The 17,575-nt window shown below is 44.5% G+C and overlaps 1 protein-coding gene across 2 annotated transcripts in view; it reads left to right on the top strand.

Annotated features, from left to right (window-relative positions):
• The first annotated feature begins 10,079 nt into the window (after window positions 1–10,079).
• Window positions 10,080–17,575, top strand: part of ATP1B3 (ATPase Na+/K+ transporting subunit beta 3) — a 31,054-nt gene continuing 23,558 nt past the window's right edge. For both annotated transcript variants that reach the window (XM_075269005.1, XM_075269006.1), the window contains exon 1: window positions 10,080–10,327. In XM_075269005.1, the coding sequence (XP_075125106.1) occupies window positions 10,219–10,327 (109 nt within the window). In that variant the 5' untranslated portion in view covers window positions 10,080–10,218. The remainder of the gene's footprint in view (window positions 10,328–17,575) is intronic.

Genomic DNA, 17,575 nt, shown 5'->3' with positions numbered 1-17,575 from the left:
GACACAAGCTGAACTCATGCACCACCATCCATAAGCCTTTACAGGGGTTTCCAGGCATCAAAGACCTATCCTTGGTGTAGGCCATCAATTATTTATTGATTACTTATCTTTAAAATAGATTATCAATTAAATATCATCAGGAGTCCGTCACATAGACCCCAGGCTGATCAGCTGTATACTTAAAAAGTATATACGCCATATGTATATATATGTGCAGCGGCTGTGCTTGGTATCACAGCTCATCCCATTCACTTGAATGGGACTGAGCTGTGATTAAGTCAAGAGACTGTTTGAATGAGACCTCACATGGTCTGTGAAGCAGCAGCCGGCCATGCCCATTAGAATACCATTGCTAAACCTGTCAATTTCAACCATCTAATATTTATGGGACCCCTCTAATTTTGTCTGGAAGGTGATGTTAGGGGAAGGAAGCACTATGCGTATAAAATTCTAACATGCCCAATCCTTTAATCTTCGGAAATATAAATTAGACCAAGTGTTCATGTGCATGGGGAATCAGGAGGAATAGCTACGGTATTTCCCAAACAAGCATTCGACCGGCAACCACAGTCTATAAGGTCCTGCCTCTAATGTGTGGGTGCCACGTGAATGTATATATTCATCTAGCCTCCTTTTTTACTGCCATCTAACAATCACCCCATAAAAATGTGAGTGGTCACACAAAGATCTCCAGGGTCACAAACAATTAAAAGACAAAAAAAATCTAATATATTAATAAGGATTGGGTATTAAAATTGGTCATTATTAAGTTGCCAATACAGTACATATGCGATTGCGATACCGTAGACAGAACACTAATGCACTATCTGGCATCTATTTCACCTGCTCCACCATACACATCCAAATCGAAACCTAAATCCCTCTTTCTCCATGCATCTACTGTTGGGGTACAGTCAGCAGGCCCCAATATACACAAGAGAATCAGCCAATCCCATGCACTTTATGTATGGCTAGCTTAGCATGTATGGGCAGCATTTAGGGTTTTCTCTCACCAATGAACATGGTTGATGTTCTCAGATCCTTGGAGTCACTGCTGAGATTCATTGGTGTTTTCTAATTCAAAGGATACACATGTATTTTGCCAAAATGAGTGTGTGTTTACTCCATGTGAATGGACCCTAAGATCTAGAAACTAGTGGGACATGTAGTCAATTTTTGTCAGGAAAGGAGACACCGATCATGTCATTGTGTAGGATTAGAGTTACAAAGGCAGGCCTAGAGAGTAAATATGACTGAATATTTAACACGAGAGATAAGCTGATGATAGAGGGTGTTAGTACATACTAAAGGGAGCTCTATGGGATAATAGATATATAAAAGGTGCGTGTTTATTTAGTCAGGGGCCATGCTCAGCCATGTTTTATTGTTCTTTTGTAAAACAATGTAGATCTCACCATTCATTAATTTGCCCTGCTGTTTTCCTGGATAAGGTCTACCTGGGTCTTCTTTCTACTTCTACTGGTGGCATTATGTGCCTTTGTCTGCAAAAAACACCTTATAAGATAAACTGTATACTACATAGTGACCCTTTTCCAGCAATATGTTCCTTATGTACTGATTGGGAGCAGTGATGGGGTCAGGCTTGCATTGTGCAGGGAGCTCCAGAGTATGGCGGCTATACTCATGATCCACTACTGTACAGTAGAGGACGTACATTGGACAGCGTGGGGCACATTTATCAACGTGTTTGTTTGTTTTTTAATGTAGATTGTAAATTCCACATAGAGATCACAGTGTACTTTTTTTTTCCTATCTTTTTAGAATGGAAACACGGGGAGAACATACAAACTCCTTGCAGATGTTGTTCCTGGTGGGATTCACACCCAGGACTCCAGCGCTGCAAGGCTAACCACTGAGCCACCGTGTTGCCCTTCCATTTATCAACATGTTTGCACCTGATTTTGGCATGAGCTGCGCCTTTCTTGCGCTTTTTTCGCCGTTATGCACCTTTTTTTTTCCAGATGAGAATTCCCTATCCGCCACTGTGATTTTGGTGAGAAAAGTAGGCAAGGCTGGCTGGGTGAACATGTATTTGCTGGATTTATTATTTGTGCCTTTTTTTTAAATAGGACCACAATTGTACAAGCATAAGACACACACATTAGTAAATCACACTAGAAATTGAAAGGGCTCGCAAAAGGCACAACTGCATAAAATTTTGGCCGAAAGAGGCACATTTGATGAATAATCCCCATTGATTTTACCTCATTCTGTGGTTTTCTCTGATGGTAAAAATCTCTTCCATCATTGTTTGGAAGCTGCTTACCAACCGGCCATAATGAAATAATGTCCATCTGGCAACTATTTAATAGACATTTAATGTCCAATCTGCTGTAATGGCTGTACTGGGACTAAGCAGTAGTATGTGGATAGGATCAGAACGGTCAGGGGTAATGATAGCATTTATGCACATTCCCTATTCTATCTATACAAGAATTAATGGGGTTTTCCAGTACTACTATACCGATTAGGATAGCTCATCAATATCAGATCAGCGGGGGTCCGACACCTGTAAACCCATAAATCAGCTGACTGAAGGGTCTGCAGCCTCTTCACTACTTACCAAGCATAGCATTGTAGATTGTATAGTGACTGTGCTTGATATTGCATCTCAGCCTCATTCATTTGCATGGAACTGAGCCGCAGCATGGCCATGTGACTGATAGACGTGATGTCACTGGCCTGCGAAATGCCACAAGCCCATCAAACAGCTGAATGGCAGGGGTCCCAAGTGTCAAAATTTGCCATGAACATGGAACCTCAAAATATTTCATCTTATAAAATTGTGACTTTGCGGTACCTAGAACACGAATGAACTATTGTGAGGAAGAGCAAGAGGGGTATAGTGTGATCGGCATGTCACTGAGTGCTGCTGGCAGAATTCAATCTGCCTGAAATTACATCCTTCTGAAGAAGATCGAGGTGTTAATGCAAGAAATGAATGAAGTGGTGTCCTATTCACTCACAGGAAGCCAAATAACCGAGCCATCTGAAACACAGTAATAGAGTCCCAGGCTCCGCCACTCGGTTCCATATACAGTGGGGCAAAAAAGTATTTAGTCAGTCACCAATAGTGCAAGTTCCACCACTTAAAAAGATGAGAGGCGTCTGTAATTTACATCATAGGTAGACCTCAACTATGAGAGACAAAATGAGAAAACAAATCCAGAAAATCACATTGTCTTGTAATAATGTATTTGCAAATTATGGTGGAAAATAAGTATTTGGTCAGTAACAAAATTTCATCTCAATACTTTGTTATATATCCTTTGTTGGCAATGACAGAGGTCAAACGTTTTCTGTAAGTCTTCACAAGGTTGGCACACACTGTTGTTGGTATGTTGGCCCATTCCTCCATGCAGATCTCCTCTAGAGCAGTGATGTTTTGGGGCTGTCGCTTGGCAACACGGACTTTCAACTCCCTCCAAAGGTTTTCTATAGGGTTGAGATCTGGAGACTGGCTAGGCCACTCCAGGACCTTGAAATGCTTCTTACAAAGCCACTCCTTCGTTGCCCTGGCGGTGTGCTTCAGCTCATTGTCATGTTGAAAGACCCAGCCACGTTTCATCTTCAATGCCCTTGCTGATGGAAGGAGGTTTGCACTCAAAATCTCACGATACATGGCCCCATTCATTCTTTCATGTACCCGGATCAGTCGTCCTGGCCCCTTTGCAGAGAAACAGCCCCAAAGCATGATGTTTCCACCCCCATGCTTTACAGTAGGTATGGTGTTTGATGGATGCAACTCAGTATTCTTTTTCCTCCAAACACGAAAAGTTGTGTTTCTACCAAACAGTTCCAGTTTGGTTTCATCAGACCATAGGACATTCTCCCAATACTCTTCTGGATCATCCAAATGCTCTCTAGCAAACTTCAGACGGGCCCGGACATGTACTGGCTTAAGCAGTGGGACACGTCTGGCACTGCAGGATCTGAGTCCCTGGCGGCGTAGTGTGTTACTGATGGTAGGCTTTGTTACATTGGTCCCAGCTCTCTGCAGTTCATTCACTAGGTCCCCCCACGTGTTTCTGGGATTTTTGCTCACCGTTCTTGTGATCATTTTGACCCCACGGGGTAAGATTTTGCGTGGAGCCCCAGATCAAGGGAGATTATCAGTGGTCTTGTATGCCTTCCATTTTCTAATTATTGCTCCCACAGTTGATTTCTTCAATCCAAGCTGTTTGCCTATTGCAGATTCAGTCTTCCCAGCCTGGTGCAGGGCTACAATTTTGTTTCTGGTGTCCTTTGACAGCTCTTTGTTCTTCACCATAGTGGAGTTTGTAGTCTGACTGCTTGAGGGTGTGCACAGGTGTCTTTTTATACTGATAACAAGTTTAAACAGGTGCCATTACTACAGGTAATGAGTGGAGGAAAGAGGAGACTCTTAAAGAAGAAGTTACAGGTCTGTGAGAGCCAGAAATCTTGATTGTTTGTAGGTGACCAAATACTTATTTTCCACCATAATTTGCAAATAAATTCTTACAAAATCAGACAATGTGATTTTCTGGATTTGGTTTCTCATTTTGTCTCTCATAGTTGAGGTCTACCTATGATGTAAATTACGGACGCCGCTCATCTTTTTAAGTGGTGGAACTTGCACTATTGGTGACTGACTAAATACTTTTTTTCCCCACTGTACATAATGTTATCGCTTCCTATTATCTGTGGATGTATTGTAGTGGGAGGGGTCTCCTGTTGGTTACAGCGCCGGCTATACAAGTACATCAGTCACCATCTACTACGTAAATATGCTAAAAAAAAAACCAACAACTGAATCAACTTTACAGAACATAAAGTATTTTGGTATTTTACTATAGGTGTCAATGTATAATTAAAGTATTGACATGACGTTGTATTAAAGGGGTTGTACATTTTCTGAATAAATGAGGGGTTTGGGTGAGGGTTTTCTCAGCAGGGGCGGCATACGGTAAGTCCTGAGGTGTTGTACAGGTTTCATGCCATTCATGAAATTCATGCAGAGAGTAGATTGAACAGAACACAATATGGCCACAGATTTTTCATTAAAAAAAAAAAAAAACTTCCATAAATGAATAGCACAGGTGACTATAAGAAACTTTGTAATATATCTTATCAGGGAAAGATACTTCTATCACTTGTTATCAGGTTTGTTATCTTTCATTTCCCCCTCCAAAACTGACCTTCACTCTGCTGAATCCATCTTGGTCTCTCAAGACGAACTGTAGGCACACTGAAGTATCAGATTTTATGTGCTTATGGAAGTCTAGTCATCTTAAAGGTTAATAATATTTTAAAGAAGTTTCCCTATCCCCAAATGTAAACTCTACAGTATAAGAGATAAGAATATAGAATAATTTTACCTTTCACAATCCCAGTACGTCCCATTAAATGTCTCCTCTACTTCTTGTCCTGTGTATACATTCGTCTTCATTGATGTTGCCTCTATAGTGATAAAGTGCCACACGGTCATGTAATCTAATAGTGAGTGGGGGACAATATGTCACTATGGAGACATTGTTGTCACTGATGCCTAGTGTATACACAGAGCAAACGAGGACCAGGAATTCAGGACGGGAGGAGAATTTTAATGGTCAGTATTACAGAATGGCAAGAAATACTGTAGATATTCCTCTTTCTGCTTTAGAGACATCTGCCTTGGACATCCCTTTGTGCTTGTTTTGTCTGGTTGGTAGGCAATGGTAAGGGGGTATCCACTGCTGGTGTTACATGGCACCCAGTTAGTACCAGTGGTGCTCCAGAACTGGGAGCTGTGTGTGACCAATCCTGAGACCCCTTCCAGTTGTGTTACCCTAGGCAGTTGCTGGGCACAACACACATTCTTTCCTTGACCCTCGCTTTTCACCTCTTCATTGAGCAGAGCTCAGCAAGGTTGGAAACCATTTGGATAAAGGGTCATCTGGGTGACTTCACATTATTATAGTGTATTGGTTCTGAATATTAGCTGATGGTATAAGAGGAGAAATTCTTACAGACTGCACCTCCATAGACGAAATTCTGTAAAATAGGAACAATCAGACCAGAAAGAGTCAGCCATAGCTGCTATTATTACTGTAGCAGTCCTGCACAGGGACTAACACAGGACCTAGCGCTAACCATACACATTAGATTGCTGTGATCTGCTGACAGCTCCCTATACACAAGTATACTCGGCCTGCACCTGCTCCCTTATAAAGGACTGGAAGGCTTGTTACTGTGTCTATTAGTGGGGCTTTAGTCACCCAGCTAACTCTATAAGACTCTCTTTATTACATGCTTATGGCCTTTTTCATGGTTTTAATTATTTACTAATATTTATTAAAATATGAATTCATGTGATAATGGTTTTTAAATATTTCACGGTTTTAGTTATTTATTAAAATCTGAATTCATGTGATATTCCATCAGTCGGTTCAGCCGGCATTATTCTAATGTATATGGCCAGCGTTATGTTGAGAGACTAGCCAGCTATTGTATGAGTATTGATACCACATGTACTGATGGTGGTATAAGCGCACATTATCAGTCATATGGTGGCTCAGTGATGGTCCCTGCTGCCAATGGGTTTCGGTGGGTTCCCTGATGTTTCTTCTGTGTGTTACAGTGACTTTACACCTTAGGTCAGGGGAAGGGAACCTTTGGCTCTCCAGCTGCTGTGAAACTACAACTCCCAGCATGCTCCATTCACTTCCATGGGAGTTCCCAGAACAGCAGAGCCAGTATGCATGCTGGGAGTTGTAGTTTTGCAACAGCTGGAGAGCCATACGTTCCCTACCCCTGCCTTAGGTGGTGGCAATCTATTGACAGACAGCTATGTTACACGACTCTCCCATACACTTGCACGCTTGGCAAGCATTCATGTATCGTGAAGTGAGAGAGGGAAGAAAGTCACTGTCAGACACCCCTGGTGCCTACTTATCTCCCTGAGAACAAAGAGATCAGGTGCCCTCTCCTTCTCTTCTCCAACATCTGTCATGAAACAGTCGGGAGGCCCCACATTACATGGTCAACAGGTCCAGTGGAACCGGTGCGTTCAGATGGTGATCATAATCTAATGTGTATGAGGATCCTTAGAATCACTCTACACTAGCGTTGTACAAACGGACCGCTATAATAGTGGACATGAACAGAATGTTGACTATAATGAGGCCCATTGTGTGTCCATTTTTTTAAACTGAAACCATCAAATGAAGGATGCAGAACTTTTTTCGATGGAAACGGCCACAGACTTAGGTCATGTTGTATATGGTGGTGTATATGGGTTTTCAGGATTAGTTAGTGGTATGGGCTGTGTTCTCCTGGGATCCTATACATTCAAGAAACAACTGTAAGAAAAGGGGCACTGTGGTTAAAACGGATTTAGGGTTACTGGCTATCACTAGTTTGGAAACACTGCGGTTGTTCTTGTTTTGTGGGCACTGTGGCTGTCATAGGTTTGAGTACACTGTGGCTATCACAGGTTTCGTGATATTTTGGTTGACACGGGTTCAGGGGCACTGTCACTGGTATTATTTTGGGAGAATAGTTTCTGGCAATGCTTTTGGGCACTGTGGCTGTTATTAGTCTGGGATTGCTGAGGCTGTCATGGGTTTGTGGATACTGTAGTTGACCCTGATTTGAGTACACTGTGGTTGTCACAGGTTTGGGGACACTGTGGATGTCTTTGGTTTGTGGGAAATGTCACTGGCATTAGTTTGTGGACAATGAGGCTGTCACTGGTTTGGGGGCATTGTAGGTGTCACTGGCTCGGGGACACTGTGGCTTTCATTGTTTTACAACCACTGTGGCTATCACTGGTTTGGGGGCATTGTGACTGTCATTGTTTTGGGAGCACTGAGGTTGTCACTGGTTTGGGGGCATTGTGACTGTCATTGTTTTGGGGACACTGAGGCTGTCACTGGTTTGGGGGCACTGTGGCTGTCATCTGTCTGTCAATACTGTGATTGATATTGCTTTGCGTATACTGTGCCTGTCACGGGTTTGGGGGCACTGTGGCTGTCATTGTTTTAGGGCCACTTTGGTTTTCACTGGTTAATGGGCACTAGTTTGGGGATATAATGGCTGGCACTGCTTTGGGGTACTGTGGCTGTCACTGGTTTAGGGGTGCTGTGGCTTGTCATTGGTCTGGGGGCATTGTGGCTGTCTTCGGTTTATGAATACTGTTGTTGACACAAGTTTGAGTACACTGTGGTTGTCACTGGTTTGTAGGTACTGTCACTAGTTCGGGGGTACAATGGCTGTCACTGGTTCGGGACACTGTGGTTGTCACAGGTTTGGGGCACTTTGGCTGTCACTGGTTTGGGGCACTCTGGCTGTCACTAGTTTGGGGCACTGTGGCTGTCACTGGTTTGGATTTGTCTGGTTGTCACTGGTTCGGGGCACTTTGGCTGTGACTGGTTTGGGGCACTGTGGCTGTCACTGGTTTGGATTTGCCTGGTTGTCACTGGTTCGGGGCACTTTGGCTGTCACTGGTTTGGGGCACTGTTGTTGTCACTAGTTTGGGGCAGTATGGCTGTCACTAGTTTGGGGCACTTTGACTGTCCCTGGTTTGGGGCACTGTTGCTGTCACTAGTTTGGGCACTTTGGCTGTTCCTGGTTTGGGGCACTTTGGCAATCAGTGGTTTGGAGTTGTGTGGTTGTCTCTGGTTGGGGGCACTGCGGCTGTCACTGGTTCGGGGCACTATGGCTGTCACTAGTTTGGGGCACTGTGGCTGTCACTGGTTCGGGGCACTGTGGCTGTCACTAGTTTAGGGCAGTGTGGCTGTCACTGGTTCGGGGCACTGCAGCTGTCAGTGGTTTGGAGTTGTGTGGCTGTCTCTGGTTGGGGGCACTGCGGCTGTCACTAGTTTGGGCACTGTGGCTGTCACTGATTCGGGGCACGGTGGCTGTCACTAGTTTGGGCACTATGGCTGTCACTGGTTCGGGGCATTGTGGCTGTCACTGGTTCGAGGCACTATGGCTGTCACTGGTTTGGAGTTGTGTGGTTGTCTCTGGTTGGGGACACTGCGGCTGTCACTAGTTTGGGGCACTATGGCTGTCACTAGTTTAGGGCAGTGTGGCTGTCACTAGTTTGGGCACTTTGGCTGTCACTGGCTTGGAGTTGTGTGGTTGTCTCTGGTTGGGGGCACTGCGGCTGTCACTAGTTTGGGGCACTATGGCTGTCACTGGTTCGGGGCACTGTGGCTGTCACTAGTTTGGGGCACTGTTGTTGTCACTGGTTTGGGGCACTGTGGCTGTCACTAGTTTAGGGCACTGTGGTTGTCCCTGGTTGGGGACACTGCGGCTGTCACTAGTTTGGGGCACTATGGCTGTCACTGGTTCGGGGCACTATGGCTGTCACTGGTTCGGGGCACTGTGGCTGTCACTAGTTTGGGGCACTGTTGTTGTCACTGGTTTGGGGCACTACGGCTGTCACTGGTTTGGGGCACTTTGGCAGTCAGTGGTTTGGAGTTGAGTGGTTGTCTCGGGTTGGGGGCACTGCGGCTGTCCCTGGTTTGTGGGCACTGAGTGGGTACAAGTTTGGAGGAAGTGTGGTTGGAGGTTTAGTAAATGGAGTTATGTGTTCAAGGGCACTTGGTTTGAGGCTGTGAGGTAAACGGGCTGTGAAAACTCCGAACATATCCCTAGAGCAATGTAATGAAAGTAGTGAAGTACAGCAGTGCTCACACCATAGACTAATGTACTACACCCTCCACCACCATGACACATAGCGGCACACACCGGTGTGAGGGGCACACATGTGACCAGGCTGCAGATGCTGGAGGGCAGCCCCAGTTCCCGCTTCCTTCACGAGAACGCGCACTGCTTCATTCTAACAGGCTCGTGCCCGCGTCCCGCAGCACAAGCCTCCCGCTAGCTGGCTAGGCGCGATCCCCGTTATGCAGCAATAACTCTGATTGGATGGCAACCCTTTAACTCCGCCCTCCTGCGCAGGGCTTCCCTCCACTAGCCTTTAAAGCCACGCCTCTAGTCTCTCACGATTTGTTATCCAACCCGTTATACCCCGCCCACTTTCTTGAGGTAGTTCTCTGATTCGCTGTGCCGGGGCACGCCCCGAATCTGCCGTGCCGGGGAATTGAGTGCTGGTGCCGCAGCGGCCTCAGATTGGAGAGCGGCCGGCGGGGACATAGTGGTCCAGGCTGCAAGTTCACGTTACCGAGTGCATCGCAGCTCCGGGAGTCATTGCTTCATCGCTTCCCCCCCGCCATCTCCAGCAGCATCATGGCCAAGGAGGAGAACAAGAATGGGGAGCAGTCATCGTCTGAATGGAAGCAATTTATCTACAACCCGAGAAGTGGGGAGATCCTGGGCCGCACAGCCAGCAGCTGGGGTGAGTGCTGCAGTCGTCAGTCATCTGGGTGGGGAGGGGGTGTAATGGGAGAGCACATCCTCTTACCATGCCCTGCCTCATTCATGCCAATTGACTTCTCATGCTGCCATGTGTGGTATATAGATGCCATGTATGGTATACGGCTATGCATCCTGACTGCTGTAGTGTGTGTGTCTATAATATATATATATATATATATATATATATATATATATATAGTATATATTAGTGTGTGTATGTATATATCTCACACATAATATCTATAGAGCCCCCTACTGTCACTCCTGTCACTATGCCAGTACTCATCATTCCCAATGTACATCCTGATCCGTAGGTATATATGCTGTATACCGATCCTATACCAATACAGCAGCGTATTACTATGTGTACCCTATACAAAACTATTACCTGTTTATGTTATATGCCCTACTTATGACTGCAGTGCTTGGAGGAGGCTGACACTCTTCGGAAAGTGTCCTGGTACCAATGTTGAAATTTCTAGGGATTGTCCATACAGTCCTTAAGATGCCATTTTTTTGTTTGTAAAGAAGCCGCGATATATAACAATGTATGTGTATGGAGAGCTGGTTGTAATATAGCTTTGCCGGTATGTGAAAGGATGGAGAAATGTTGGGGGGTGGGGGGGGGATGATGAGTGCAAGGATAACATCTCCAGAAACTGGTGACCCCTGGTGGATAAGGCTGAGAATATCACTAATGGAGTCTTATCTATAGGCGGCTGTTAGCAATGGAGGATGTCAGATATGGGGTGACGGGGGGCATTGATGGCTTTTATATAGTGTCTTTATAAAATGGCTTCAGGTTGTGTTTTGGAAGAGAGTGGTCACCAAGGTGTGGCTGAGCTGGCAATTGAAGCACTTGACGTAATGGCAGTCACTTTAAGGACATCGGGAGAATTTTCCGATTGTGACGGGTTTAGATCGTCATCTGTTATATACAGTAGTAGTATTTTGGTATCTGATATTTGTTTACTTAGTGACTGATACAATGTTACATTTATTAATGTCTATTCCCAATATCCAGTGGGTTGGCTCTGATTGGTGCTTGTGTAATGACGTTGCTTTGCCTTTAGGTGTTCTGGAGCCTTCAGACCATCATCATCATCAACGTTATTTGTATAATTCTGACAATTTAGAACACCTGGCGTTAACCCTTTCTGGGTTGAGGTGAAACAATAATGGCAGTGGTGGGGAAGTCTCTGTATCAGTGGTGTGACACATTTCATGGTGGATGGGAGGAGGTGGGGGGCGCTTCTGAAGTCAGCCGCATTGGATGCTAAAAATAGCTCTCTGTGTGACTGTCGATGGGAGACAGCAAGGGGGGCTGCCATCTTATTCTACATTGGCAGAGAATCCTTACACCCCCCACATCCTTGCTCTTTAATCTGCAGCCCTTGACCACTTTGGATGAGGAGAGGTGGGACGGCAGTAGGGTGTCTTTGGGGAGCCTTGAAGCTCCTTGATGTGTTCGGGTTTTGACTATCTTGGTTTTTTCTCCATCTTCTTGTTTGAATGAAGCTCTCAGCCTCTGGAGGAGATGGAAGGGGGTGGGGGATGGTCTATCATAGTCACAACTGCAGATCTGCTATGAAGACCACAATCCGTTAACCCCTTGTCACCCTGATGGGATAACAAGGACAGAATCCCATAGGCAAGCCTAGCCAGTATCCTCTGACTACACTTCATGTATTACGATCATCGCTTCTTGTGCTGCCCACGTATGTTAATAGTGGTGTGACACTTAAACTATGCACAGCTTCTTTTTTTTTCCCCTAATGGCTAAGGAAGGAAAAAAATAGAGAATTTAAAAAAGGAAAAAAAAAATATATATATATATATATATTATACCAAATATAAAATATGTGACATAAATACAATCCGGACTCGTTTCCAGATATCTTGCCCCATCAGGGACCAGCATCCTAACAGTAGATGTGGGGCAAATTGTCAGATGGGTCATTAGTGGAATATTCCCTTATGGACAATCCTTCCAGTCATAGCAGATTCTAGAAATGACAGACAGAAATTGAGATTTTCATTCACATCCAAGAAACGCTATGACCTATGGTCAGTTTGGCATCAGGGATACAGATAATTGATATTTGCACTAGTTCATGGCTCTCATGGCCCAATTTAAAGCTGATATGGACACGAGGTACAAAATGTGGGTCTACCCAGTACGCTTGGCATTAGGAACATGGATTACTATGTACTAAAAATACATCCTTCACCCTCTTAGGTTCTCACAAATCAGCTGCTTTATTGTAAACTTCACACTACAACAATTTTCCAAGGGTGAAAAGAAAAAAGATGGCTGATCAGATTGCTGACGAAGCAGTTTTTTTTTTGTTTGTTTGTTTGTTTTTTTAAATTTAACATCAGTTTCTGTAAATTCAAACCTGCAATGTTTAATTTTTTGCCATTTTAGACTTACAAGTGCTGCGCATATCTTTGACAATTTGATCATGCTGAATATTTGATAATCTGCCATGTATTAAAGGGGATTTGCCATGAAAGATACTTATCTCCTATCCAGTGCATAGGGGATAAGTGCCAGATTGCTTGGGCGGTTGACCACTGGGACCCCAGCAATCTGAGAAAAGGGGCTGAATGTCCCCCATGCATGCCTCCTATATGGGGATAGGATAAAAGTGCATCCCACAGCCTGAGCTCCATTCACTTCTATAGGCCTTCTGTTCAGCAGTGAATGTAGCACAGGTCATGGAACACACTTGTGTTTCATTCCGACATAGGAGGCTTGCATGGGGGACATTGGGGTCCTCATTCTCCTGATTGCTGGGAGTCTAAGCGGTCAGAACCCCAACAATTTGACCCTCATCCTGTGGATAAGGCTCTGCACCATGGGTCAGTACGATGCTTTAAGTTTGGGTTAGTAGTTATGTGGTCAGGCCCGGGTGCAGAGCTGAAATATGGACACTCAAATAGAGGTCCCATATGTCTCTGTGACATCCCTAAAGGTTTGATTTTATGTTGTGCGAGACATTGGTAAATGATGGGTTGCATTTTCTTCTGACTTGACCTTTGACATCATTAGCCTGGCTGTGTCAGGTATTTCAGATAAGAGCAGGAATATACAGCCTACAGGCATGGTAGAGCAGGCTGTTCTGGTATCACTCGCAGGCAGGACTTCTATCTAATCATGGGATGTATGCAACGTAATGGTCAATGAAACTATGCCCAGTAATTATAGGGCTTTAGGAAATTCTGACATTTTATAGTTGTAACTCTTTTCTGGCGGCGAGAAGCTGGACTAGGCCATTTCAGAGAATTTGCAGTATCCTGGTGGATGCTATCAGTAGCGTTCCTTGACTCCAACTTGTAAAAAAGTCTTTTTGAGCCAAAGTTAGATGTGGATTGAGCCAAAGGATGAAACATAAGAACTTCCGATAGATTTCCCATTCCCTTTGTAGCCATTCTTGGCTTTAGCTCAAAATAGTGCAGCAAAACCTGCAACGAAAAAGCTTTGTTTCCGCAATGTGGGACCTGATCCTTAGTCTGGAATAAAAGTATGGCATATTTTATGCCTCAGTGGATATTGTAAAAGTTACTGGCAAAGAATTGGTCGCACATTGTGGAGGAGAAAAGTAGTGCAGGGGAGAAGTGGTGTGGTTGTTCATGGATTTCGGCTTTCATTTTATAAGGGCCTGTGGTCAATAGAGAAATGGGATCTGGTTGCTATGGGTGACTAAATGGCTGCTAAGGGTCACTCATACAACGCCTGAGTACACACAGATTAATTTGTGGTGGTCTTCCGCCTCAGATTCTGCTCTAAATTTCCAGTCCCATGGACCACATGGCAGATAGCTGAACCAGTGCTTCAATCTTTGATTGTGGGTTTTCTTACTTATTAGCTTTATACACAATGGGGGCGCCAGTGAGCCCCGCGATGTGGGTTCTACGGCCGAATTTCAAGGCACGTACCGGCTAGCATTTGAATCCGCCTCAAAATCTGCTGCACGTTCCTCTGTGTGAATGGTCCCTTAATCTTTTTAGCTAGCTCTCCACCTTTCTTGAGAGATTGATTCCATAATTTTTCTTGCCAGTCCTGCTAGATACAGGCTATACCCCTGGTGGGTTACGTGGCCCCCAATATGATATTTGCTCTATACTGAGGTCTGTAGTATGACTGTACTGTATGTACCGCCTCACTTTTTCATAACTTGCCAGCCAAATAAGATGGCAGTGCCAAGCAGCAGATTTACTGCTCACTTATTCTTCAAGCTTGTCTGCTTACAAAGTACACCAATGACTCGGTAAACAAAGTAATACTTGAGAATATATTGCTGAGGTTATTCATTTATCCTGTAAGAAAAACCTGTTTTTATATTCTGACCCTCAGCCATTTTGCGGCCTTATCCCCCAATGAATAAAGCTAATGCAGATATTCCTTATACTTTTTTACCACAAACCTTACATGTCTATGTAGATAAGATAAGATAAGATATTCCTTTAATAGTCCCACAATGGGGAAATTTCAGATGGGTAAGGACTGGGTATTTGGTTGTCCATAAAATGGATGCCGCAGTGATGTAGGTGTGTGTGGTATATAGTATTATACTGGTATGACATTGTACGGTAATATGGCTGCCATGTATATGGGCTTTATGCCTCATTGACCAGTAAATGGATTAAGAAAGACAGGGCATTTCTTCTAGCACAGTCTACAAAATGGCTTTCATCCCTAAGGCAATGGGCAGGTGAATTACAGATCTGACACCCAAGTGGTACAGTCAAATAGCAGCCAGAGGTTGGGCAAAGGGTTAAATGTGTCACACTTGAACAGCTGTGACCCTACGATGTTTCCTTCAGGTGAGCTATACCCGCCATCTCCTTACGTATAACCTTACACTCGGAAGATATTTGATGATTTATTTTGGTGTCTCTGTGCAAGAGGATACAAATGTGGCCGCCGTGTGATACCTACCCCTTACTAATGTCACCGCTGCCAACAATGCTGCAGCTATGTGCTGTTTCCAAAGCATCCCTCAGGCACTTGTACATGGTAAATGGAGATGCCCATCTCAAAAAGGGGGAACCCCCCACCTCTCGGGGGCGCCCAATCACCGGAGCACATTGCTGCTTTAAGAGCTGGGAAGGGAGGGGGTCGCTGTCTTCCTTTTATAACTGTTCCAGGCCGCTCTTGTGATGTGCCGCCTCCCCACAATTGAAATGGAAATAAGACCCTGGTAATGCCGCTGACTGAGAGAGGAAGGGAAATTTCCACTCCCGCTGCTGCTGTCTTGTGATTTCACAACCCAATCAGCACTTTTTTTCTTGCCTTTTCTCTTCCTCCCTCTTTTTATTCATTCTGTGCGTAGGTCGAATGAATAGGTGAGTGTCACAGTAACCGTTACAGAACCCGCATGAATTCGCCGGCTCTTTTCTTAGCTGTTCTGCAGTCTTTCTGGGTTAACCTGCTGTTTGCCAAGAGCTTGGTGCGACACTCTGCGGCCTCTGTCTTCATGCCTGCTCACATTTTGAGGCTCTTACTTACGTTACAGTTCTTTTTATAGCTTTTTCTGCAAAACTTGACAAACCGAGAACGTAGTGCATATTAAACAATAAGACAAAAGTGTCATGTCCTGATGTTGTCTGCTTCATATTACCCAAACTCATTAGACTAAGTTCATACACTGCACGCCCAAACCTAAAGTTAGGCTAGATTCAGATAATTGAGGTGCAAAACGGCCATTTTTCACCGCTGTCTTGCACCCATTGTCTTATTCAGTCTATAAGATGTGGACTGGATATGAGCTGTATTTCTGAAGCCGGTCTCTAAGCATCGTGGTGTACTATCATTTTCGGAGTCCCTGTCTTCCCATGGCTTTACTGTCCTGTGCTGTAGCCATGATTTCAGTATGGGACAGTAGTCTGTGGAGACAGGGACAAGTAGTGTCATAGATGGTGCTTGTAGTATGGGAATTCTAGGCAACATTCAGCCTATAGTTCGTTGACCAAATAAGCCTGTGTGAATTTGGCCTTGCAATGCACACTGTAGGGCAATTTTCAGAGTAATGTCCCAATCTTAGGCCTGGGTGTAATAAAAAAATTTGTAGCATTACAGACTGCTGCAGTCCATAGGATTCCATACAGATCAATGTATTCCTGCAGACTGCAGGAGTAGCGCCATTGCTAGAATGGTTCAGTAGTGCTGCACAAATCTCTGCATTTTTTTAGCCCACTCAGTTTCCCCCTCTGTAAAGCAGAACTAGCTTCGCAGATGAAGCAGAGTTTAGTTTGTCATTTGAGGCAATACGTCATATTGTCACCTGTGATGTCTAGTCACCATGGCCATGATGCAGGCAGCTCCGGAACAACTATATCGCAAACCGTACTGAGCTCAGTGCCTTATATCGATGCGATCGGGCCATTCAAGAACCCACTACTTCATTCACATATCCAAGTTCAGAATATACAACCCGCACATAGACCATGTTTCATGGATAGAACATGATCTTGTGAATAACCCCCTAGTGGTTCATTTTCAGTGGTCTTATAAGGTGCTTTATGATCATTTAGACTCATGATTCACACCCTTGAGGCCCTGTTAGTTCCATAAAAGAGAAAGATAAGTTGATACTAATTTATATACCGTAGGATACTCCTAGCTAGACATTGTGTTCCCTCTATATTTCACTGAATCTGCCCCATTTTGTCTGTAGCAGTACAATATTGCATATCGGGCCCACAATCCAATATGGTGTTCTGGATTTTTTTTTTTTCCTCATTTGCTGCAGACTTGCAGTTCTGCCGGCGTTGCAGCACGTTTCCCATCTCTGCAACCTGCCATAATGCACTGCAGAGTCATTGCCAGAGTGCAGGTATAGATCATAGTACTGCACTGCGCTGTTCTGTGGATGGTTCTTGGCTCTGGTACCTCTCCTGACTTGCATCCCCCTCCCCTCGCAGAAAATGGCCTCTATTCATGCAGTATTAATTAGGTGAAGTGGAATTAGGAGATTTCACTGGTTCTCAGGGGGCTGCGACGTTACTCTGCAGAGCACTTCTTATGGGGGAAACAAGTGTAAGGGTTAACTCGTCCTGCCTAGTGCAGCTTTATTACGTTATTGTGGCTTTATCTTTGACATGTACCATGCATTGCAGTCGATTTGAGGGGTGATATCCATCTTTAATGCTGCCGGTCATCAGCTTGTATTACATGCTCCCTGCTTTGTAACACCACTTGCTGTTATCTCTCGATCACAGT

The sequence above is a fragment of the Leptodactylus fuscus genome, chromosome 3, assembly GCF_031893055.1.
Source record: "Leptodactylus fuscus isolate aLepFus1 chromosome 3, aLepFus1.hap2, whole genome shotgun sequence".
In the NCBI taxonomy this organism is placed as follows: Eukaryota; Metazoa; Chordata; class Amphibia; order Anura; family Leptodactylidae; genus Leptodactylus; species Leptodactylus fuscus.
Note: the sequence above shows the minus strand (reverse complement) of the source record. Positions and strands in the feature narration are given on the sequence as shown.